Source organism: Nannobrachium achirus (genome assembly GCF_963921795.1).
Source record: "Nannobrachium achirus genome assembly, chromosome: 11".
Taxonomy (NCBI): Eukaryota; Metazoa; Chordata; class Actinopteri; order Myctophiformes; family Myctophidae; genus Nannobrachium; species Nannobrachium achirus.
Window position 1 is genome coordinate 45,321,043 of NC_137820.1, and position 26,432 is coordinate 45,347,474.

Genomic DNA, 26,432 nt, shown 5'->3' on the forward strand with positions numbered 1-26,432 from the left:
TTTGATGGCCTTCCTTCCCTGGCATTTGATGCCAAGTGGCTTTGTCCCTAAAAATTCCAGGCATGCACTATTTTGTTTAAAATGACGTGCCCAATATAGGAACACACACAAGGTCAATGCTCAAAATAAGCACACCATGGTCAATGTGGTTAAAGCAAAGTATGAATCCAATATGGAAAGCACAACCAAGGCAAAAAATAAAAAGCAAACTTTATTTCAAGTAATGTATTTACAAAAGTTACATCCATTAAAATGTCTCTGACAAAGTTCATGTTTAAATAGGAAGTGATTCAAAAAGTTTTTATGTTAGACCAATCAGAGATGCCTGCTGTGTATCTCCACAGCAGCTCAGTTAGATCTTGGTCAGGTGGAGCAAAGACTGTGGTTCATGTAACAGCTGTACAACATTTCAGTAACACTCCAGTTCCAGTCGAGGAAAGAACAATGGAAAACATTTTTTATCAGGCTCATGACTGCTCTTATCGAGTTGTCCTAGCATCCAGTGGTTGGTCCCAACATGTCTGTTTTTAATCAGTGGATAAAGGAGTGGGAGATGATGACAAATTGAAGCAGACTTTGAGCCTTCAAGAAATAAATCTCAGTGAATGGCTTTTAACCAAAGGAAACTTCATGATGTCAGTCAAATGTCCAAAGGAACACTTTTCCCCCATGATGTAAGAAAGGGCCTGGATTCACAGTCTTGACCTTTACTATTGGCTTTGGCTGGTAAGGGCCAAAGTCAGTGTAGGAGATTTGCGCCTCCTGCTGCAAACAGCTCATTGTTATACCATGTTGTTGCTCTCACCAACTTTGTCTACCAACTGAAAGATAATGAGAATGAGACACAATTAAACACACTCAAATTCCTACAATACATATACTGTACAATATAGTGCTTCTGTCAAGCACTGTTTCTTAAAAAGTGCAAAATTATTTTAGCACTGATCATGAGACAATCATGATGGATGCAGTTTTAATGCAACACAATGATATACATTCATCACATGTTCTGTTGTCTGTCTCTCTTTTATCTTCAAGAATCAAGAGGGGTGTACAAGCAGCACAATGTTGGTTGTAACAAGGTCCGCGAAACTGCAACAGCAGAATGTTATATTAACCATTTATTTATGTCCACATAAAGGGACAAATATTATAGGTGCAGTAAGGTTACATTCACAAAACCATGGCATATGTTTTCATGATACAATAAGCATGTCACTCAATACACTATAGCCCCTTTTCAACTGACGGCTTTAGCACCACACCACATAAAATATCTACATTTTCCATTACTAAAAAGTACCCCCTCAAATCCACAGGTAAGAGTTGCAGACTCCTGTCATTGACACTGCTTCATAGGTGGAGGTCATTGCATCTTGTCTAACAATGTAATGTAGAGGAGTGGCTAACTTTCCTGTATTCAAATGCACATCACCTTTGCACAAACGGGTGTACCCCTGATATCGGTAAGAAACAAATGGACCCTTTTAACTGTGATTATAATACAATATAAATTGTTAAAATGTATTACAACTATGCTAATTATAATGCACTATAATTGATTATAACTGATAATAACACACTATAAAGTATGAATGTATCACAACTATGATCATTATAATACACTACCAGTAAGACTCCCTAATCGGGAGATAAGCGACCGTTGGTCGCTTATCTCCACAAATAGGCCAAAAGTTTGTTTTACCAATTATTACACTCTATGTGAACATTTACATCAACAAATCCCAAGTACTATGCAGAACGACCCATTTCAAGTTTTTAATGTACAACAATATTTAGAAAATAGGTCTACAAGCTGACAGTCCTCGTCCCTTATATTCCCATAGGTTATATGGAGATCTCAGTGTTTGTCAGTCCTTGTTCATTTATGCCCATATATGGACATCTCTATATCTACTGTAACAGTCCTTGTCCCTTTATGCCCATATATGGAGATCTCTTAACTGTAAGTCCTTGTCCCTTTTATGCCCATATATGGATATTCCTGATGTCATCAGTATATGAACATATATGGGCTTTCTGATATGCCCATATATGGAGATCTCTGTATCTCCATATATGGGTATAAAAGGATACTTCAGGTCTGACATCAGGTTTGTTTATATTGGGTTGCTAGGTTTGACATCACAAACTCTATGGGCCATCTGACCTAGAAATCTATATTTGGGCATAGATGACTCATCGTGACCTCATCACACGTCGACCGCACGTGTGACGTGCGGTCGACCGCACGTGTGACCGACGGACGGCCGGTGGAGGTTTTCATACTAAACTGCGACCTTACGGTCGCAATAATAGATTATAACAGTTATTATAACACAATAGAATCTATTATCATGTATTATAACCATATCCTGGTGGTCTAAATGAAAAGTCAGTGAGCGAACAGTCATTATGAAGTGTTTGGCCCTGTTTGGTCTAGCTCAGACCTACTCTGGAGTGGATACTTTTTAGTATCACTTTAAGTACCACTTTCACACCACTCTACCCAGGTCCTTGTTGTGGAAAATCTGGCACCAGTGGGCGGTGTTGGGCCATGTCAGTCGAAAAGGGACTTATGGGTATAAGTATAAATTTCGGGGTGTCCGCAGAGCCTTTTCGCCCCTATTTTGGACATCCCAAGTTGTTGCACCTATAACCTAGCAGGAGTGGTTGGTATTTAATGACCTTGGTCATAAAGGCCTCCTCTAGGCTAAGGTCAAAGTGCATGCCATCTCTAATAGAGACACTTCCCTGGACTCTTCATCAACCATAACAACATATGCATATGGTGTATTAGCTGTCAAAGATGTAAACATGTCTGGGTTATCACAATGTGTGACTGCGCACGTGCAAGTGTGGCAGCATGGAGGTGAAGCACCGGTGAAACACCAATGTTGTTTTTACGTTGTAACTACCACTGTTAATGTACTAACAGGTAGGTGCAGAATGTTGTGGACACACACACACACACACACACACACACACACACACACACACACACACACACACACACACACACACACACACACACACAGTTTGGTTACACCTATCTTGGTGAACTGAATTGGCGGCAGTGTCGGGACTACAGTTATGCAACTGAATCAAGTCACTACCTTTAATGGAGGCGAGCTTTTAGGATCACAACAGTGGATTCTACACACAACAATATGTATACTTACACTACTGATCCCTGGTAAGTTGAGCAAAGACCCCAGTACAGGCACCCGCCTGATGAAGCCTATAGCAACTGGAAAGAATCCCCTGTTGAAGAGATTAAAAGAAAAAAAGAAAAAGGTGAGGTCATAATCTCATAAATATCACAGGATGTAGGCGAATACTGAAACAGCACTAATTTGCAACCGAGCAAACCTAAATAAGAGGAAGAACCCATAGATTTCCAGGACCACTCCAATGATGGGCCAGCCGATGAGAACCACAATCACTCCTCCCAAGAAGAACCCTGTGGCTTTGGCTTTGTGTCTCTGGAAGAAGAATCTGAAGGTCCGCTCCAGACCAATGACAAAGGACAGGCCTGCGACAAAGAGGATCTACATATACACACAAAATAAGTTGTGAAACGTCATGACATAAAATGGAGATTTCCAAGTTGGCATGCACTGGATAAAACAACACAAATACGAGATGGGCCAGTTATAGTAAAGTGATCTGTTAAATTAAAGTGATATGACGATAAGATGCACACAAACAATCAGACAAGTGATTTACTACAAAAGAAAGTGATATGATGATAAGATGCACATAAACAATCAGACAAGTGATTTACTACATGGTCGTAATAATCACATCATAGACCGACTCACGTTTCCAATGGCCAGGAGAGCTGTATCAAAAAACAGCATCATCCCAAAGAAGAGGAAAAACACCCCGAAACCCGTCAATCCCATACCGATTTCTGTGGATTGAAAATGTAAGAACCAACAACAAGTCACAAAGCTGCGGTCCATAGATGAATCATATGAATTGATCAAGTACATTAACCCCACAGTGACCCGCCACCACCAGAAGAACACTGCTCTAATTCATTCATTCATGCTAAAGTTAGCAAGGTAATATTATGACTTCCATCAAATCAGAACTTCCATAAAATGCGTCTTACTTTGTGAATCCGTAAGAGAAATCATTTTGCCCGCAGGTTATTGGCAAATCACTAGAAGACTATTTAAAATAAAATAAAATAAAAATAAATATCAGTTGAACTAGCACACAACCCAGCCAGTCTCTAAACTACTGCCGATGATCGCAGAAACTGGGCTGGCGCCACGTCTTCCGGAACCACGCACGCACGCACGAGAACATCTTCGTGAATTACAACTGCGCTGATTTTGCGCAGACAGCGTTTAGCTGTATGTGTTGTTATTATATTGTTATTGTTGCTGCAAGTTTTCTCATCCAAATGCAGCCCAATGAATTGTTTTAGGATGTTTTGAAAATAAAAAGCGATTTCAGCCAGATTTCAGATTCCAAAATAAACTGTATTGTATTTTGTCTGGGTGATGTAAGGACTACAACAACACTCTTTGACTTGACTACAACTCCCATGTTGACCAGAGAACGAGGAAGACTAGATTGTCTGCCTGTCGCTGCAGGAGATACGACGTACACAAAAAAGAAGAGTTTGTTCAGACTAGAGGAGCTTTTGTGAAAAACGCCTGCGGTTCTGTTCGCAAGAATGTGATTGACCAGGGATCCACTTCAAGGAGTAAAGCATTGCATTCAGAGATTGAATTACAAATCATGTCTCCTCTTTTTGCAATTATTCTGGTCTTTGTTGGATGTTGTAGCAACGTGGTGTTTCTGGAGCTACTTGTAAGGTCAGTGATGATTTTGGAACTATTTGACCACATGAAGTGAATTATTTGTGTCTGTCACATTTCTAATAACAAGCAAACAACATAGGTGTTAAACATATTTTTCCTCTTTCGATGAATTTGTCATTGTTTTGTTGTAACTGCAGAAGTTAGTTTATGTTTGCTTGCCTACGGTTTAACCCACACCCCTTTTTGGTATGCATTTATTAAAACAACTACATTGGCTTCTACATTTGACAGTCTTGTAATATTATTTTGCGTAGAATTTATTCTGACATTTTTACTTTGAAATGTAATTAAGTAAAACAAAACATTTACATGACATGCTCCTGCAGAGAACATCCAGGATGTGGGAACATTGTGACATTTGCTCAATTTGCATTCATCGCATTGGAGGGCTTCATCTTTGAGACAAAGTTTGGGAGGAAGAAACCAGTTATCCCCATAAGGTATGACATCTCACTGATTCTATTTGAGCATCCTGTCATGAAGAAGATTGAACAATGAACATGGATGCTAAATTCTGCCTTTTGAACCTCTACTTTCCAGCAACTATGTGATCATGGTGAGCATGTTCTTCGCAGTCAGCGTGGTCAATAACTATGCGCTCAATTTCAACATATCTATGCCCCTGCACATGATCTTCAGATCTGTAAGTACTGTTCTTCTTGTGATAAGGCTACTGGGATCCTAACAGCTCTCCTCTACTAGACAGAAATATACAGACCAAAATGTATCCCTGTATAAGTATTAAGGTGGTGACTGATCTCAGTTGATTTACTCCTCTAAACAAGTGCCAGCTTGAGAAGGCTGCCTCATACAACATGTTCTCAAGTTTATTAAGCACACACAGAGAAGACATTGCACAAACCACACTACATGGTCGTAATTTGTAAGACATGTGAGTGATGACTGATAACAGAAGTAGGTGAGATAGGATAGATTAAAACGTGATGATGACAGACAGTCAGATATGGTAGCCTACTCTGCAGAGCACACTATGTGCAGAGAAAAAAGAAACACATAAATACGATGACACCGTTTAGTGAATAAGAACAATTTATGGTGTACTGATACTGGTCTAGGATGTTTTTAAAGTCTCCTGCATTTTTCAACTGTATATTTGATTTTCATCTTAAATATCAGTGTTTTTTGGCAACTCAGACTGCCTCTCATTTTAATACATGAGCCTAATCTCTCGTTGACTAATGTCTTGCATCCCTTTCTTCACAGGGGTCATTAATAGCTAACATGGTCCTGGGTATAATCATTCTGAAGAAAAGGTATCCCCTATAACTTAACTTGTCAAGCTCTCATAACTTATCTTAAAGCTACAATCCTGAAGTTGTATCTTAGTCCCGATGGAGTGAGGTAATTGCAACTATGACCAAAGTACAATAAAGTTAGTGTCGCACTCACATCTAGTGCCCCTTTTTTGACATTGGCGTTAGCCGTTGGGTATGATACCTGCTGGTTGACAGAGTACAAATTTCAACCCCTCAGTCTGTATGTCTCCAATCTCTCGAGACCGAGTCAATGAAGAGAAACAGACCGAGTGGGCGGTGGGCACCCTTTCTTTGATGATGGGTTCCCAGATTGGTATGTCTCAAACAGGTGCTTAATGCCATTAACATGCAAGACTGCAATAAACTTGTTATAGAATTCCTGAACAGAACAATGTCCTGCATTTCAATGATCATGATAAGAGGGAGAGAGAGAGAACTAACTTGACACTTGTGTCATCATAAATCAATGTGCAGGTTTAGCGAGGGTGTGCTGAAACCTTTAACATGAACAGCAAACTGGACAACGACCAGCTTTATGATGAGTTTTGTGTTCTTTTGTCATGCGTGAGAGAGATACCAGTGACAAGACATCCTCCTGTCACAACAAAGTAGATTGCACTGCTCAAGCACACAATTACATCATGAATGCTTTGGTATTCTTTGTTTTAAACATCACAGTCACCAACGCTTTTTTCAAGACTGTTTTCATTGATGGCTATAAATAGTCACAGGCGGGTGTAATAGTCACGCCATATAAAGATTGAGATTTATAATACCAGAATCAGGCAAACATGTGACCCCCACATAAAAATAACTTCAGGATTGTAGCTTCATATGTATGTGCCACTTACTGCATTTGTTTTCCAGTAGTAGTAACACTATCATTTTGTCTGTAGATCCTAATTTCTAAGCTCATCATTGTTCAAATGTTATCCTGCAGGTATTCAGCAAGTAAATACTTGTCCATATTTCTAATTTCTGTTGGAATCTTAATATGCACCATTATGTCTGCTAAACAAGTGGTAAGTATGATTGTGTGGCATTTTTTACTCCTACTGTAATTGGTTACCTGGCCCCATGTAGTGCAATAATACAACTGGTATGCTGCTCTATTAAATACGGTAGTGATTTGTAAATTTGTTTCTATAGAATGTGGAAAATGAAGAGGAGGAAGGTGTCCAAGCGTTCATGCACTGGCTGCTAGGTACGTTATGGGCACAGTGAGTCTTTATCAGCAGACCACGTTTCACTTGGATACACAGCTTAGGATGTACTTTAACATCACTTTAAAATTCATTTTGGTCAATATAATTTCCAGAACTCCTGTGTAAAATAAACATAATGCCATGCATGCAACTAATTGTGTGGGTTCCATATTCCCCCAGGTATAGCCATGTTGACCTTTGCTCTGCTCATGTCTGCAAGAATGGGAATTTTCCAAGAGACTTTATACAAGCAATATGGCAAATACCCTAAGGAGGCCCTCTTCTACAATGTGAGTCATCTTTTAATTTCAACATGCAGTTTGAAGCAAATTCATTCTCAATCAGGGCTATTTTTATGTGATAAGATAATCTAATAAATAACTTGTTGCGTCACCAAGTATGTAGAGATTTTCCGGAGAACAATTTTTGTGAAAGGTTCTGTATCACATAGTGTTTTACACTGTGTTGAGCTATCTTTTTTATGCCCTCTCTAACAGCATTTCATGCCACTGCCTGGGTTCCTGCTTTTGTCCACAGACATTTACAACCACTGCGTGTACTTCAGCCAGAGCAGTAAGATATAAGGAGTCAATGTATTTAAATGGAATAGTTCAAAATATTATAAAGAAGTATGCTGTTAGATGTGTGTAATATACAGTACTATGCACAAACAGGAAAGACAGCTGAGAGCTATGATATACAGCAAAATGAGTGATGCAGTAGTTATGGTTGTTTGGGATGACTATAAAATGCTCATCAATACAGATTAGCTGAGGAGTCATAATCTTCCTATGGGGATTTAACCAGTCATGAGTACATGAAATGACCTTCGTACCCGATCCATAGAGCTTGTCCAGTGGGCACCTCAACGTTAAATTGCAGTTCTTTCCAAAATGTAGAAAAATAAAGAATAACTGTATGCTTTGGGAAATGGTCCAAAATATTAATGTAAAGTATGATTTTGGTACATCATTATCAGACCTAAATGTACCCTTCAACTTATTGTTTATGTCCAAATTACTGGCTATCACAGGTTTTGTAGCATTAGTAGAACTATTGGGCCTTAAATGTAATTTAAATTGTACTGTATTATGTATTATTAGGCCCCTCATTTGTGAAATAAATGTAGATATTAAAGTTAAATGCCCACTGCCCAGTGTTCTTTGGGGCCCACTGTTCCGGTGATCTACAAGCTCACACACAACGCGTCGCCGTGTGTGAGCTTGTAGATAAGCTGTTTTCACTACTTCTTAGACATTTGTTTTCTAATTTATGGAATTTCTTAGATTTTTATTTTATTTATTAATGAAACTACTTTGTATTCATGAACATCTTAGCTTTTTTTGGGAATACTTTTTGAAATATAGGAAACAAAAATTAAGGGACCCATAAAAATGTGTCTGACCCAGTGCTTGGGAACCAGTGTTCTAGAGTATGAAGGTTACATTTTGGACTCTCTAGTCAGAGATGTCAGTAGTATTCATACTTGGGGTTTGTAAATACATGTTTTCTCTCACAGCTCCTGTGCAGGTTCCTGTGATTAGCCTGACCATGCCGGTAATGTGGCTGTACCTATTGATGAACATCATTACACAGTATCCTTAAACAAACAAAACCTGTTTTTGTTTAATCTTTAACAATTCTTTCTAGTTCCACAAGTCTATTTCTTTATCAAGTTGTTAGCTAAATGCCTAGAGCAATGATTATCAAACGTTTTGGGCTCGAGGCACCCCTATGTCATTTTTTCATTCTAGGCACCCCTAAACGTTTGAAAACATTTGGCTACTTTTCCCTGCAGATAAGGCATATTGGTGTGGGCCATGTAGCAGTAACATTCTAGCTGAGACCATACTGGAACCATATTTATAAAGCCTCATGTTTGGCTATTTTGCTGCTTCTGAGTAATCAGACAAGGCCTCCAATGTCAGTTGCTGAATGGGTGTAACTTTATTTGTTCTCTTATGAAACCTCCATATTTCCAGTTAGAACTGATTGAAACATTACTTTGTACTTGACGTTTAGACTCAAGTGATATTGGTAAATTCCAATGACTTTGTACTTGACATTTAGACTCAAGTGATATTGGTAAATTCCAAGTATTATCAAAGTATTTCACGGCACCCCTTGACTGATCTCTCGGCGCCCTGATCTCTTTTGTTTCTATTTAGCTTGCAGTGTGCAAAGACCTGTAGTAGACCTTAACCCATGTCCTCAGGTACGTGTGCATTCGTGGCGTCTTCATCCTGACGACAGAGTGTACCTCACTAACGGTGACCTTGGTGGTGACCCTAAGGAAGTTCCTCAGCCTCATCATCTCCATCCTGTATTTCCAAAACCCCTTCACTGCCTGGCACTGGCTGGGCACAGCAGTGGTCTTCCTGGGCACGTTGATCTACACGGAGGTCTGGACCAATGTCCAAACAGCACTACGTGGACCAGACATAAAGGAGAAGAAGGGACAGTGACCTGGAGAATGTGCATGTTGCATCCTAGAGGGTGCCTCTGCACTGATGCGTTCGTCATGGACTGTGCTGTTGTACACAGTAAAAACCCCAAGGAGCTTACACTTTTATTACTCCATAATTACAGTACGCACAGTTTTATTTGGGGCATTGATTTGTTTTGTATGAGTGATGTTTAAGGTGTTGCTCCCATGCATTATGAAGTGTATGTCATAGTAATGGATGTAATAAACCTTACTGTTTAATAGTATTCAGTTATTAGCATACCTCATCAGAACCTCCAACTGCACACTGTGAGAAAGCTGTTGTCTTTCATTTGTCATTTATGTTATGTTTGTTATTTATTTAAGCGTTCTTTTCTTTTTAATGTGAAAGGAGATTGTGACGTGTTCAATGATAACAAGTTTCAATGGGAATATGCTTGACACAATATACTATATGGTGTTATTGACAAGACAGTGTCTTAATTTATATTTATGCTTAGTTGCTTTTAAATTATCGTTGTACTGTCTCAGGACTTTTGGACCAATATGTATAATCAGGAGCCTAGTAAAAACTGTAAATGACTAAACAATTTCAATCAACCCTGAATAAAATGACTAAATACTAATGTGAATGCTGATCCAGCAGGAATATAAGATGTTAGAAAGGCAATACATTAAATAAGAACTCTTGGATTACAGCCAGGTCATGCCCAGTCTCTCTCTCTCTCTCTCTCTCTCTCTCTCTCAACCTCAACTAAACTGTGTTCAATAGATTGAGCGCATCTCTCTCTCTCTCTCTCTCTCTCTCAACCTCAACTAAACTGTGTTCAATAGATTGAGCGCAGCATCGATTCTATTGTATACCTCCATTCTGCCCTGGCTTCTTATGTGGTACTGAGATTCTGCCTCAAGCACAGGAAATCAAACCTTACTTATACTGGCTTTGCAAGGACAGGCTGTAACAAAATATCTATCAGACCAAGGAAAGACATCTTGACTCTTACAGTACATCATGTAATCTGTAATGTATGATAGGGCATAATCTACTTTACTAACGTCACTCATAATCATGATAACATATCTACTACTGTTATTAACGTCACATAATCAATCATGATAATATAATATCTACTATAATGAATATGTGCACACTGGTCCACATAACCTGTTATATCTTATTGCATATACACACTTAACGAAATTATTAAAAATGTTACCAAAATAACAAACGTAGAACTGTTATCAACTACCTTTGCTTTAGAACAATTCAACAGTAGCTTAAAACATACTGTACATTGTGTATGCAAAATGTTATTTTTCCCATTAACCTTGTTGACAAATCTCTTATGTTATTTTCACATTTTACCAAGGGCTGTCTGAGCAGAATGATGGTCTTTTGTAGAGTTGGCTGTATAATTCAGGCATATTTTACTTTAGGCACAATTTTAACTTGTCTTGGTATGATTATAACATGTAAAATGGATATGGATATGATAAATGTATTACAATATGATCAATATGTCACATGTAAAATGGGAAATAGAAGTGGTGGAGACAGTGTGACATTAGCGCCAGCTATGGGCCAAATTGCACCCTGTGTCTGCGAACAGAACTACAGAAGTGCTTTCTTATGAGTCAAATAGTTACAAAAGACACACACGCACACACAACTACTTTTAATGGCCCAAACACAGCCGAAAAAATAATAAAAAATAATAATAATCATAACAATAGGCAGGTATTTGAGCAATAACAATAGTTAATAGACTTGCTACTCAACACGACATTTACCAAAGGAACACAATGTTCATTACGTCACGAGTTTCTTAAGGCGTCCAATTAAGAGAGGTCTTGTTCAGTCCCTTCCTTCTCTAACCCAATGAAGGTGCTTGTTATTGGTTTCAGGAGTGGGAAGGGCACTTTCTGCATGCATGCACTGGCTCGTCTGCCTGGCGTGCTACAACAGTACTGTGCTTGGCTGTAGTGTGTCAAAACAAATCGACACAAGGAAAAACATATTTATATATTTGCGCACATACAGTTGTGACTAGTAGGGTATTTGGGGGTTGAAATGGGGGGTAACAGCCCAAGCCACATGTCTTATGAAGACGATGGTGAAGGCGGCGGAGTTACTTTTGTGAAGGGCATTAAGGTGAGTGCACTGATAAACTTGGATTGTAATTATTATAATTCATACACATCCTAATGGCTGCAAAATGGTTCTAATCGATTCCTTTATTGTACAATTATACTGTATGTTTTGATACAATCGCAAAGGGAACAAAGTCTATGGTGTGAAGCACTGTCAGTACGTCTACGACATGGGAGACTCTTAAGTTTAAGCTAAATTTAGAGTGGGCAAAGTGCATGTGGGCAGCCGATGGCCTGTTAACCTGTGACACACAAGAATGCAAACGTGTATGTTGTGAAAACATTATTCCATTTTACACCTAATTTTAAAGGTGCTGTACTTTATTAAAAATAATACTTATACAGCTCTATATTCCCATAGTAATCTTTGCAGTAGAGTGTGTCACGGATGAGTTATTTCTCCGAATGGATGACATTGACCTGAAAGTGTATGTTCTGTTTACCAAAGCGATGTGGAGGCCCCAAGGGGGCGGGACCTCCACATCTTGGGACCTCCACATCTTTCCAGCTCTTTAGCAAACAGAAAATACATTTACAAAAATACATACAAAAAAAAGGAGCATGTGCTCCCCCCTTTAGCTAGAACCCAACAATACCTGATTGAGTCCCGGAGCAGCAGCAGCAGAGGTCGAAGTTTACAGAGGAGGCAAGGGAGACCCATTGACCCCCCATTGCCCCAATGATTACTATCAGAACATAGAGCTTAAACTTTTTAACAATACACCTTTTCCCCCCCAGAAAAGATCACTTACAGCACTTATACGTTTTAATGTTTTGAATAAATATGCCCTGTTTTCCAGGTAACTGATTTAAACACAATTACTTTTCACAGCTGTCAGACAGAGTTGTCAACCGCATGAGACAGCCTTCAACTGGAGGGAAACCTCAACCGTCTGGAGCTTGTCCTGCATTTTCATCTGAAACACCCATAATTATTCCCCCCAATGCCCCCAATGTTGAACACGTACTGCCACTTCTGGAACAGCCTCCTGCTTCCTTCACCGCACCTTCCCCTTCAGTAGAACCTTCCTCTACACTTGCACCTTCTCCACCTGTAAAACTTGCTCCTCCTCCTCCTGTTAAGTTTCATTCCCCTCCACCTTCTTCGGTGGAATCCACAGTTCTCCCCACACCTGTAGAGCCAATTTCACCACCTCTCACAGAGCCTGTTGTCACAGCCACACCCCCTCCTCCATCTGTTGAGCCTGAAGCTCCATCCAAGCCTCCTGAAGTTGAAACAAGTGTCCCACACCTGGACTCTGTCTATATAGCTCCATCAGTGCCTGTTGAAAGAAATGTGCCTGTGGAGCCCGCTGCTCCTCTTGCCCCTGTAGAGGATGTGCCTTCTCTGGCTCAGCCACCCACACCTGTCCAACCAATACTCCAACCCCATGTAGAGCCAGAAGCCCCGTCTGTTGTTCCCCCAATGGCAGAACCTGCAGCTCTCCCCCTGCCTGCTGAGCCAGTAGTCCTCCCCTCCTCTCCAGCATCAGAGCCTGAAGTTCTGCCCACTGTGGTTGAGCCTGTAGTCCTCCCCTCTTCTCCAGCATCAGAGCCTAAAGTTCTGCCCACTGTGGTTGAGCCCGTAGTCCTCCCCTCTTCTCCAGCATCAGAGCCTGAAGTTCTGCCCACTGTGGTTGAGCCAGCAGTCCTCCCCTCTCCTCCAGCAACAGAGCCTGAAGTTCTGCCCACTGTGGTTGAGCCAGTAGTCCTCCCCTCTTCTCCAGCAACAGAGCCTGAAGTTCTGCCCACTGTGGTTGAGCCAGTAGTCCTCTCCCCAGCCACTGAGCCAACTATTGAACCAATTATTTTAAGTAGTCCCCCAACAGTGCCGCCTGTAGTTGCTTCAGCACCTGTTGAACCCATTGTGTTGCCCCCACCTTCTTCAGAGCCTGAAGTTGTATCCACAGTGGTTGAGCCTGTTGTCCTCTCCCCAGCCACTGAGGCTGCTATTGAAGCAATTATCTTTGGTAGTCCCTCAGCAAAGGAGCCCGTAGTCACATCAGCACCTGTTGAAACCATTGTGTTGCCCCCGCCTGTTGAGTCAGTAGTCCTGACTCCTCCACCTTCAGAGCCCGACATTCTACCCCCAGTGATTGAGCCTGTGGGCCTCTCCCCAGCTACTGAGCCAACTATTAAACCAGTTACCATTGGTAGTCCCTCAACCGGTCTGTCTGAAGTTAAATCAGCACCTGTTGAGCCCATTGTGTTGCCCCCAGCTGCTGAGCCAATAGTCATGGCTCCTCCTCCACCTTCAGAGCCCGAATTGTTGCCCACATCTCCAGAGCCTGTAGTTTTGGCTACACCTGTAGAAGATCCTATAGTTCCAGCCATTCCTGCTGAAATTAATCAAACTGCTCCCACTGAACCTGCTGTCACCATTTCAGAATGTGCTGAAATGGTTGTACCAGTTGAAGCTAAAATCCTTCCAACCCCTTCACCTGTGCACACTGGTCTATCTACCCCTGGTGAGTCTGTTACACTTCCCACCACCTCTCCTCCTGAGCTTAGGGACAAAGTACCTCAAATTACTCCAGTTGAGTTAAGTACCATTGAACCAGTAGTTCTACCTACTCCAGTCGAGACTGCTTCTGCTGAGCCAATAGCTCTACCTACTACAGTCGATACTGTTTCTACTGAGCCAATAGCTCTACCTACTACAGTCGAGACTACTTGTACTGAGCCAATAGCTCTACCTACTACAGTTGAGAGTGTTTCTACTGAGCCAATAGCTCTACCTACTACAGTCGAGACTGCTTCTACTGAGCCTGTAGATCTACCTACTACAGTTGAGAGTGTTTCTACTGAGCCAATAGCTCTACCTACTACAGTCGAGATCGCTTCTACTGAGCCTGTAGTTCTACCTACTACAGTCGAGACTGTTTCTACTGAGCCAATAGCTCTACCTACTACAGTCGATACTGTTTCTGCTGAGCCAGTTGCTCTACCTTCTCCAGGTGAGACTATTTCTGCTGAGTCTATTGCTCTAGCTACACCAGCTGAGAGTATTTCTGTTAAGACAGTAGTTCTACCTACTCCATTTGAGACTCTTTCTGTTGAGCCAGTAGTTTTACCTACTCCAGTTGAGACTATTTCTGCAGAGCCTGTTGTTCTAGCTACACCAACTGAGAGTATTTCTGTTGAGTCCGTAGCTTTACCTACAACACCAGTTGAGATTTCTGTACCTACACTGGTTGAGAGTGAGACTAATTCTGTCAAGCCAGTAGCACCTTCACCACTTGAGACTATTTCTGCTGAACTGGTAGCTTTACCCTCTCCACCAGTTGAGACTATTTCTGCTGAGTCTGTGGCTCTAGCTACACCCGTTGAGAGTATTTCTGTTGAGGCAGTAGCTTTACCTACTCAGGTTGAGAGTATTTCCGTTGAGCCAGTAGCTGTACCTATTTCAGTTGAGACCACTCCAGTTGAGCTTACTATTCCATTTCACTCCATAGATCCATTATGTCCTGCTGAATCTATTTCCTGCCCCTCTCCTCCACTCACAGAGCCTGTGCCTGTGACTGTTGCACCTTCACCTCCACCCGCTGCCGTTCCTGTTCCATCTCCTGTAGAGCATGCATCACCACCACCATCACCTCCCATTGCTTCCACATCTGCACGAAAGCACATTTCTGAGGAGTCCATTGTGCTGCCTCCTCCACCCTGTCACTCCATGGAAGTGGCCATTCTATCCACTTATTCACCTATTACTGAGCCCTCTGAGGAGCCAATATTCACCCCTCCACAACCGCCAGCTGTGGAGCCCATTGTTGTCCTCCCTCCACCTGTCTTTGATGAAGAAGTTCCTGTCATCATGACCCCACCACCCCCACCTGCACCAGGTAAGAACATTTTCTTTCATTTTCAAAATGTACATGGTAACACTAAATTGAATATGCTGGCTTGACTTAGCCTAGTAAACTGACTCCTCCCATCTTCTGTTCGAATCTCCCTCGCATTCGAATGAAGGCAGGAAGAGACTGGTTTACGAGGCTAGGCTTGACTTGCACAAAGAACTGACAGATTAAAGTGAATGGAATAACCACTTCCAGGTCCCGGGTTAAAATATTTCCCTGTACACCTGAGCTTGTAGATCGTCTATGTTGGCCCATTATAACTAGCCCAGAATAGAGTTCATGTGGTTAAGAGATATGGGAAGTTTGAGACTTTTACAAGAAAATATCTTTATTGACATGACGTGCCATCTTTTGCCTGAAGTGGATGAAGCCACGTTGAGGAAGCAGATCGAAGAGGAGCAGCAGAAAGCTCTGGAGCTGGAGTTTAGCCAGAAGAAGCAGGAGCTTATGAAAGAGTAAGCATCTTATTATTCTAATTAGAAGGACAACATGTCATATCTGTGTGTGAGTACATCTTTGTGTCTTTGTGTGCCTCTGTGTCTGCATGCATTTTGTGTAAACGTTTGCAGGGTAGAGGAGGTGAAGACCCTGGCCAGAGCTCAGGCCAAAGCAGAGGCCAAGGCCCTGGTGGAGGAGCAGGTAAAGAAGATTCTGGAAGAGGAGAAGGCTGCATACATAGATAATCTGAAAGAATCCCTCATGACAGAGCGCATGAAGACGGAGGACGAGAGGCTCATGGCCCAGCTATATGTAAGAAACACAAGCATGGCACACTTGTGTCAATAATGGTGGTTAGGAGGAAATGTTTTTTTATCACTATATATTGTACTATTATTACTATACCCTATTGTATTATTACTATATTAGTATGCTGTTACTGATATTACACTGTATACGCTGTATATTATTTAAGTATTTTACTGTTGTTGCCTGCTTAGCTAATTACCAGAGTGGCAAAACACTGTTGCTTCACATTCAGTTTGTTTTGGTGTACTGTGTGTTCTGTTTGCGTATGCTTGTGTTTTATGTTTCTTATTTTGTTTCTTGCATGTTAAATTGGCTTGAGTTTCTTCTAATCAGCTTGGCTTCTCTACACCGATTACTGGACTGAAGGGCTGCTTTCTGATTGTGTACCTGACTGAGCACACAAGTGCTTGCACCTTTTCTGACATAGAATTGTATGGTGTTTGGTCGTTTAGAACGTCTTCTAATCAAACTGTAAACACAAAATTCTCTCCATTTCTTACTGCACCTCCTGTCTTGTCTTCTGGCCTTGTTTCAGTGGTTGGAGTTGAAGGTAAGATAGGAGTCAACTCCTAGATGCATGGCTTTCTCTTTCATTTTCACTTTGGTTCACCTTTCCAGGCAATTGTACTGTACACAAAGACAATAACACAGTAACCCATCTGTTTTTCTTGCAGCACGTTATCTCATCTTGTCAGTCATTACTATGGGTTGTTAGAACTACATTATGCTGATGTCGTTCGTCATCAGCATAGTATAGCTGTCATTTTCCTGAATTTCCCCACAGGAATCAATAAAGGTCTTATCTGTCTCATTGATACTTTTACAGATGTAGTTAACAGTTTGGTGTTGTATGTCCCCCTTCAGGCCCATAAACTGGATGAGAAAGAGAAAGAATTGGCAAAACAGGATGCTTTCTTTAAGGAACATGTGGCAAACCTTGAAGCAAAGGTGAGCAACATTGGCATTGTCCAGTATATTCCTCGGCTTGACCCATCAGACTACAGTATTCTCTTAGGGTTGTTGTTGATATTCTGACATGCTTTTGTTCGACACAGAGTGCCCAGTTTTACAAAGTTACAGCTGAGAGCTTCCAGAAGGGAAAAGAGGACGCACATGGACGCTTTGCGTGAGTTTGAATGTCATTCCCAACATACACTCTTCAAAGTAGTCTGATTGCATGGTATGTTCCATCATTAACACCATTATGTTTAATGTTTCTCCTCCCAGGCGTTTCAATATCACTCCAATATGTGGTGACCTGCAGAGTCAGATCTTGAAATGTTTTAAGGAGAATGCAGGCGAAACCCTGGCCTGCTCCGGGATTGCCTCTGCCTACATGCAGTGTGTGGACAAAGCCAAAAAAGTAAGACTAAATACCATTATGCCTAATATAGGGCTATCCACGACAGTTTTTTATGAGTGGAGAAGCTTGGATATAATTTGTTGATGCCCGCAACGTTCAGACCTGTCAACTGTTGCTGTGCTCGAATGTCTCATCATCTGTGTTACTAGCACAAGTAGCACAAATAACCTAGCTGAAACAACAGTAAACATGGACTATTCATAGTTGTGACTATCATCATCAGGTGGTAAATAACCGGTTTAACTTGTCGGACACAACCAGAAGGGTCAAACATGTCATTGATGAGCGGCACTCCTCCAAAAGTTGAATTATTTCCTGCTTGAAGCGCCCAGAACGCTCCACAAAGAAATGCTGGACTCCCAGAGCACTGTCCTGGGAAGACGAGCACTCCAAGTCTTTACCATTGAAAATCCATAGCAGAAAGGCAGCATCTCAAATAACGCTTTTTGTGGACACATCTCCTTATACTCACACACCGAAAATAGCAGATCTAATTATAAATCAGGCATTATACTTTCTGTACCATTTGCTATAATACATCTACTGTTTGTTAACACAACCTTTAATCTTTCCCTTTCCTCCTTCCAGAAGACGAGCACTGGAGGCTAATGTGATAATCTGTGGAGAACTGCCTTATACCTCGCTGATGGCATTACTGCAGTACAACACCAAAGGAAAGGAGCCAGGCGGCATTCACCAAACACACTTAAAGATTAACTAACAGTCCAAACCAGAGACGAAGCCCACCGATGCCAGAGAGGAAAATGCAACAGCATCTACCTCATACCTTTTTCGGAGATCTGGAGCTCCGCCATTAGAAGTAAACCTGATGTATGTTTCAGGGTCAGCCACGTGTCACTCGCCAAATTTCATTTTGTCAACGAACCGTATAGCATAATTTATACTCTGTCATATACATGACAGTCGTTCTTTTCAGCAAGCGACAATTTCATGATACAGAGTACAAATTAGGCTTAACTTGGGCCTTAGACTGACGTTTTTGATATAGTCACCATGTTTTATTCTTGGCACATGTTCATAAAAGACAAATTGACACTATGCTACTGCAACAATGACAGATTGATCATTCCTTTTGCTCACGTACATCTGTTTTCCAACAAGGCAAAACAAGACATTTACCCATTTACCGTTCTTTTTATTTCCATGTTCATTTACAACTGTATGTTTTCAGCTGGGGTAATAGTGTGACATATTTGTATGCACTGAGTGTGTGTTGTTAATAGATTGATATGCACCATTGCCTTAATGCTATTAACATCTGACAAATCAGAAAAGAAATTCACTAGATGGGGCTTTGAAACATGTGCATAATGGTAGTGTATTCTGAAAACGTAAATTGAGGCACTTTTGTTTGACTTTTCAAACTCTGATGGAAGTAAAAAGATTAAATGTTCTCAATAAATGTTGAAAAACATGACATTTCACTGCTTTGTGGATACTGCCCTCTTGTGGATTTTAAGCAAATGATGGAATTAACTATTTATTAGAACGGTAGGTTGTTTGTGTCATCAAACAATTATGCTATAGACGGGTTTCTGGTCCACGTTACACTGATAAAACTAGATGCGTGCGCAGGGTCCGTACCAAAATTAGCCAATGAAACCAGCGATTGGACGGAATTGATTACATATTTACATGATACAGTCAGCTGTGCATTTAGTCTCAATGTTTGTAAACAAGAAACCCGTCTATAGTTAACCAATACAACAGTGTAGCCCGGTAAACCAATTCCGTTATTGCTAGGATTAGGAAATGAAGAGCAAGAACTGCGCTAACACAGCACGCTTTATGTAGCCAGCTCAGCAAAATGGGTAATGTATTAGTTCAACTTCTGGACTGGTTTTTGGGACAGAGGGGTAGGCTGTCATTATTTATTTTCCCAAAATAAGGATCCATGATGGTGGCCCCGTTGTTAGTTTACTTCATTCACTATTTGGACGTAAATTGACTTTCCATGATGGAGGTCGGGACGAAACATTCTGCTACCAGAAAGTGACTTGTAGACAAATTAACCGAGGCATCTGACTGGCGGTGTCATCATTTTGAAATGCGACAACCTGTGGAAGTTTGCGCAGATAAGAGTGTATTCAGTCATGTAGCCTATCATTGAAGAAAATACATTTTGAAATAACGAAGTTTGTTACTCGTTCATAAAATTATTTCGAGCACTATTTATTCAATATAACAATTTTTAGAAAGAAGCTTGAGATTATTATCTGGGTATGCGTATAGGTAGGCCTAATATTATCCAAGTTGAATTGGTTAAAATGCCTATCAGTTGGCCGTTGCTGCAATTAGCCTAATGAATGATAGATAGATAGATCGATCCGTGTTAAATTGTTTATTTTTGATTGATTGGCTATATTTTATGGCGTAGCCTAAGCTATTTATTGATGCTAACGGAGGTTACAATATGGCACAATAGGATAGATTAAATTGTTTCGAATTAATAATTTAGCCAAGCAGAGCATTTTACAGAGATTCATTTTTATTTTATTTTTAACCTCATTTAGGCCTATGGTGTTCCAAATGCACATTGACATTGTGCGTGCCGTGATCATCAGGTATTAAGAATCCTGGCATAGAACAACATACATTTTCATGTTCCATCCTCTCTCCAAGTGTTTCCATGTCCACTGAACTCAACATGTATGGGAACAATGATTTGGTTGCAGCGTAACGTTGCTGCCAGGAGAGGGCCCCATTCTTCAGAATGGGCCTCTTAACATGACCAGTAGGTTTTTTTCTCTGCAGCCCTATTAATTCAACAGTCCGTTTACTTATCTCTCAGAAGAATAGCATATTTCCACTTCCAAACACTTGCATTCCACCTTTTAAGGTGTATCTTGGCAGTTTTGATAGACATCATAACTTAGTCTGATTATAGCTAATTATTACATTAATTAAAACCGGCCTCCTGGTGGCTCTATAACAGGCCCTTGTGAGAAGATTTGGGCAGAGGTTCAGCTCTGGCATCCAGTGAGTGTGTGTGCACAGTTTTCCTGCGATCAAGCCAACGGTGCCGGAGATTAGCTGGAAAGACAGGGTGCAAATATAGTCTTTTTCTGCCATGCCTTTCGGCCTGGCGGAGACAACAAGTGAGGTGTGGTTGAGTGTGTGAGAATTGTCAAAAGAAAGGAAGATAAACATTGGCTCAATGGAATACTGAAAACAAGTCCATGGTCCGCCCAATACAGCATCTGGTTCTTTCTGTTGCTTTGACCTCAGGGTAGCCTACTAAAACCCAAAATGCATGCCTGGTCTGGTCTGTCACCGGGTGCACACCACTAAAATTAGTTTGTAGTCCTGGACTGGTTTAATTTCTGCTGGAAGCTGACTTGGTAATTTGCTTTATAGTATAGTTTTATCTGCAACTTTGAAGCTGACCTGTTACAAATTGTGATGGCATGACATTTTAATGTGAAAAAGCAAAACAGTATTAAAGTTGTGGTTTGAAGACCAGACTTGACGTCACGTTCTGGCCAACTTTCCAGTGGTGTTCTGTTTCGTATTGTGTTTCTGCATAAGTGTAGTTATTTGGTATGTTGTGTTTGACATAACTGTGCTGGAATCCACCCTTACTCTTTGAAAATAGCACTAACTTATTTCTTATTGTACTTTGGTAGTGAGGCATATTGTGTCTGTGTTTATGTATGATCTATGATTTTCATTTCTTATGAGATCCAAAAAGTGCTCAACGAGTACATGGGAAAAACATTGTGTCATTGTTTGTCCTATAGATGGGTATAAAACAGCAAGGCAAAGTAACAAAATTGCTCCTCCAAACTCTGCGCCATCTCTTACACCATAAGGAGCTTTTCACATGTTGCTGCAGACCACCTTGCCTCGACCTTCCCTCAAGGCATCCATTCTAGGGCTGGAGCGAGCCATTATTATCTCCGCCTGCCTATACAACCAACGGCTGGAGCCTTGAGTCTGGAGACTATATGTTTTCACTCCTGTCCATCCGCCCGCATGTCTTTTAGCGGGTAATCTCCAGCACCACTAGACCGATCGGTGTGAAACTTTGTACGCACTCTAACAGTCAAGGAAGGAACTTTTGCCCAAATGCATTCTCACCTTCATTAGAGATCACAGTGCAAAATCTCCCCTGGCCAAACTCTTGGATGAGTGGTGGAAATATGGTCTCTCATGCAGGAGCCCCAGGTTCAAATTCTGCATAAGACATAAAAGTTATGGAATGTAGGATACCAGATAAACCTCAAACCTAGCATCTACATACTGTACACTAGTGCATGCCCGTACCTGCATGCCGGTTCAGAGCGGCTTCTGGGCAATGACTAATCTGATTGTGGACAGGGCACATGCTTAGGTCATCTGCATTACACCTCACATTCAGAACCCTACTCCATAAGGCAGCACCTTGTTAACCTTACCTGAACCATATGCCATCTGAATGAGCCAGAGAGGGGGCGACAATGGACACTGTGAAAGCACAAGTCTGTCTATTTGAATTGGTGTTGATGTATAATAATTTCTGTACTTTTTCCAAGAAAGCCTTTGAAATGAAATAGCGAGGTTCAGAGAGTCTCTGATGTTATGGGCTGTACAATGAAAGCTTCCATTCAACAACTGTCTAGGCCCTGTATGTGAGTGTGTGTACAGTACATTGTATGTGCTGTACACTCAAGAACTCAGGAATATGGTGGTCATCACAGAAACCCTTAATGTTATATCATGTATGACACCTTTAGAATAGGGGAAATATTCCCGTCACTTGGCATTATTGTAATTATATCTTGGGGGGTTGTCTTCTTTACCTTGCCGAAAATGTTTGAATTGTATGTTCAATGTTTTGAGTAAATGTGGGCATTTGAAGTCATTTAGATGATTCAGAGCGAATGTGATTAAAAAAAAACATTACCTGTGTGAATGTGTTTGTATTTGCAGCACATCGAGTTGAATTGAATTAGCCATTGAATTAGCTGTTATGTGTAGCCCCCATAGTTAGTACAGCAAAGACCCAGTGCAATCGGGCTCAGCCCGAATTGGCACGACAGGTTGTGTGTTGGCCTGGCGAGGATTGAAAACCCCTCCCATCCTCCTCTATGATGAGCTAGCTATGAGGACCTCCTTGTCCCTCCTTGGCACAACGTAAAGCGACTTGGATAGTCTTTTTTTGCAAACCTGACCCCCATATGAGAACTTTAAGACTTGCACTTGCATCTGTTACTGACTTTTAATCACTGACTCCTGCATGGACTCTGGTTCACTTGCACTCTTAGAATGTTGATAGGTTGTCCGTATTCATCCAAATACTAGGTCTGTTGACAGACCATATGGTATGGATTTCTCTGTTGATAGGCATATATACACACAGATACACATGTCCTTGTATGTATATGTATATTTATTAATATATTCCCTTTGCATGTACATTTATCGATATACTGTCACTGTACATAATATTCCCTCATTCAAAAGCTTTTTGACCTCAAGTGTTTCATTCTCGCTGCTGCTGCTGCTTCTGCTGCTGCTGACACCTGCATTTCCCTCCAGTGATAAGAGTGATAAAGATTGTTACCAAGGACACATCTGAAGCCTGCAGACCTCCAGGGTGAGACTATTACATAATGCCTGTTTTTGTGCTCTCAGTTGACATATGGGAGCAGAGTTTTGAGCGTTATTGTAGTAATGATAACTGTGTATTAATCACTGTGTTGTTCCTTGATAACTGTTCATGTGATACAATGCACAGAACAAATAACAATCACTGTTCACAAAACAAAACATTAATAACATACAGAAACATACAGTAAAACAGTGTTTATGCTATTGGGAAGCTATCAGGCATACCTATGTTTAGCCTCGTAAAACACCCACTTCTGGAAAACGCTATAAGTTAGTGGTTTACAAGGCTAACCTATGTTCTGTTTCCCAAGGAACAAACAACCAAATGAACTTCTTTGTAGAAATTGTAGTGGAGCGTTTTAGGTCTGTCTGTGTTCTTTTCACCAACCGCTGAGCTAGTGATTAACTCTAGTCCTTCTGAATCTCTGTTACTTTCATTCATATTGTTTTATACTGAATGCTATATAAACTATTGATGAAAACAGTGGCTATTGAAACTGCCGAGCAGGCAGGGTCATGTCAGTGAGACAACTCCATTATGAAACACATGTTGCATAGGTCTGTATGTTGGTTGTCTGGGCAACCCATGGGGGGGAGAGTGGAAGAGAGAGAGAGAGAGAGAGAGAGAGATGGAAGGAGAATGACAGAGCTACTGAAAGAGAAGGGAAAGTGTTCTCCTTGTCTGATGCCAGATAGAGCAGCTGGTGTGGATTATGGGATGGCAGCGTGGTCAGGATGTCGGCTGGCGGGCAGGGGCAAACTGTGGAACTGAGGATACTATGTCTGTCCAGAGAGGCATTCCATGCAATGCTGTGGTTGCTGACAGCTAGACGTACAGTATAGAGGTTGAGGGGAGGGACAGAGGCAGCGAGGAGGAGAAGGGAGAGCATCAGGTGCATGTGTGTATGGATGCTGTGTTGTCTCGCTGGATAGCTGACTGTGGGCTCCTCTGACTGTAGCTACTGTGAAGACGGTGAATAAGTGGTGTGGATGAGCGTGGATGGCACAGCAGAAGTGTGTGTGGGGTGTTGGTGTGGGGATGGGGGCACTGATCTGGGTAAGGGGTTATGAGGTGAGGGGTTGCTGTGACTCAGCCTGCGCAGCAGTGGACCTGGCGCCAAAGCCATGGACAGATGAAAGAAGGGGAAGGAGCGACTCATCATGTGGTCAGCTGACTCACCATGTCGGAACGGACGTACTGGGACTGAAGCACGTGCTAAGCTGTGGGGACTGGGGTAGTGTGCGTGTATTTTGTGCATGTACGTGTTTTACTGATGAACATCCCTTGGTGTTTGACAGGGGCAACAATTATTCAATTTCCTGTCACACAAATGGAATGCGGGAGTGAAATTCCTGTTTTGTGAGTCGTGCCCTGCCCTCTCACCTGCTGTTGACATACGGATCCTATTTCATCCTAACCCTCCTACCAGGGAATTTCCCAGTTTCTGTGGTCCGAGATGATGGTGGAACTCACTGTGCTTGTGATGGTGGATAATCAGATACTGTTTGACAATTCCCTCAGTTCCTTGGCTAGCTCAGAAGGAACATGTTGGTGTTTTCTTCGGAAACTCAAAGAAGGGAAACCATGGAATTATCCTACCCACTGATAATTAATGGAGCATTTGAGAGTCGGTGAACTGGAACTAATTCTAAAAGATTGAGTGGAAAGGTTGTGTTTGACATTGTGTGTTTAAATTGCTAGTTTGTTAGTAAGCCTGAGTATGTTTTGCCAGGTTGGGTGTGCACTGTGCACTTATGTGTGCATATTTGTGAGAGACAGAATAAGAAAGGTTAAGCACTGAGTGAGCGTCAACCTGTCTGGTATGTTAATGGTTCAAACCAGCCTTGAAAAGCGTTCTCATCCCCACTGTTTATGTCCCCAACATTTACTGTAAACACATAAAAGTTAGACACATTTAGATGCTTTTCTGCATGTGTGAGTGCATGCACTTGCGTGCGTTTTAAACTGAGACAGACGAGACAATTTAAGCCTATTGACTCACAGTGTAACAATGACTGGCAGACAGTGGACAAACTACTCACACTTACTGTAAAGGAGAGAGTGAGAGAGAGGAAGAGAGAGTCAGAGCGAGAGCGAGACACACGCACACACACACACACACACACACACACACACACACACACACACACACACACACGCACACGCGCGCACGCACGCGCACACACACACACACACACACACACACACACACACACACACACACACACACACACACACACACACACACACAGAGGGAGGCTGCAGGCTGTGCTCTCATTGGCAGCTCCATCTCATAACTCCTGTGTGTCTCAGTGGGCTCATACACAGATATGGACTGAGGACCACACACTGACATACAGTACAAAGATGGACACATGGACAGAGCACCTTGCAACTGGATCAGTAATCATGCAGACATCTTGGTTGGAGAAAAGGAAGGTGAGTGAAAAGATAGACACAGGCTTGTGTATGTTTGTTACTTGTTACTCTGTTCATATATATATCCATATCCTTATATATTTATATATTTATAAATGAAAGGTTTAATTTACAGTTGCATTTAAATCTGGTTTTGTTACAGATCATTATTTAGGGTGATACAAAAGGAACATCTTGCTCTAAATGTAACAGCAAAGTAGCATTGCAGGTGGCCTAGCTTTCCTCTTTTCATCCAAACATTGTCACCTGTAGCCATGCTGAATGGAGCATCAACAAGCTCCTGTTATTCCTGCTTCTGTGGGGTAGGAGGCAGTGCTCTGCTCTCAGCAGCACACAGGTCCCCCAGTCCACCTCATCAGCACCTCATACGAAGGTTGTGTGCATGTGTTTTCCTGCTCCGCCTCAGAGAGAAAACAACTTCCTCTATTACTGTACATACTGTACAGTTGATTCCTAATTGTTGGTTCATGGCAGACCGATTTGTCATCCACC

General features: G+C 41.5%; 3 protein-coding genes across 4 annotated transcripts; 2 read left to right on the top strand and 1 right to left on the bottom strand.

Moving 5' to 3' along the window:
* Nucleotides 1-542: 542 nt before the first annotated feature.
* golt1bb (golgi transport 1Bb) lies at nucleotides 543-4,145 on the bottom strand (the record flags this gene model as incomplete). Its single annotated transcript, XM_080736085.1, has 5 exons — nucleotides 543-821; nucleotides 3,183-3,264; nucleotides 3,373-3,551; nucleotides 3,825-3,916; nucleotides 4,121-4,145. 5 exons carry the CDS (start codon nucleotides 4,143-4,145, stop codon nucleotides 783-785), a joined length of 417 nt encoding a protein of 138 aa, XP_080592211.1. The 3' UTR covers nucleotides 543-782.
* Nucleotides 4,146-4,622: 477 nt separating this feature from the next.
* On the top strand, nucleotides 4,623-10,035 carry slc35b4 (solute carrier family 35 member B4). Its single transcript, XM_080736645.1, has 10 exons — nucleotides 4,623-4,835; nucleotides 5,168-5,281; nucleotides 5,382-5,484; nucleotides 6,066-6,115; nucleotides 7,059-7,140; nucleotides 7,268-7,322; nucleotides 7,504-7,613; nucleotides 7,821-7,896; nucleotides 8,843-8,918; nucleotides 9,539-10,035. Exons 1-10 carry the CDS (start codon nucleotides 4,759-4,761, stop codon nucleotides 9,786-9,788), a joined length of 993 nt encoding a protein of 330 aa, XP_080592771.1. The 5' UTR covers nucleotides 4,623-4,758; the 3' UTR covers nucleotides 9,789-10,035.
* Nucleotides 10,036-11,735: 1,700 nt separating this feature from the next.
* chchd3b (coiled-coil-helix-coiled-coil-helix domain containing 3b) lies at nucleotides 11,736-18,609 on the top strand. Of its 2 annotated transcripts, none has more exons than XM_080736556.1 (9): nucleotides 11,736-11,921; nucleotides 12,753-14,877; nucleotides 15,427-15,762; nucleotides 16,139-16,232; nucleotides 16,347-16,527; nucleotides 17,389-17,472; nucleotides 17,580-17,650; nucleotides 17,752-17,887; nucleotides 18,476-18,609. In XM_080736556.1, exons 1-9 carry the CDS (start codon nucleotides 11,841-11,843, stop codon nucleotides 18,494-18,496), a joined length of 3,129 nt encoding a protein of 1,042 aa, XP_080592682.1. In that variant the 5' UTR covers nucleotides 11,736-11,840; the 3' UTR covers nucleotides 18,497-18,609. The 2 variants fall into 2 exon arrangements, with proteins under 2 accessions (XP_080592682.1, XP_080592683.1); XM_080736557.1 differs by having other exon boundaries at nucleotides 12,753-14,388.
* The last annotated feature ends 7,823 nt before the right edge of the window (nucleotides 18,610-26,432 follow it).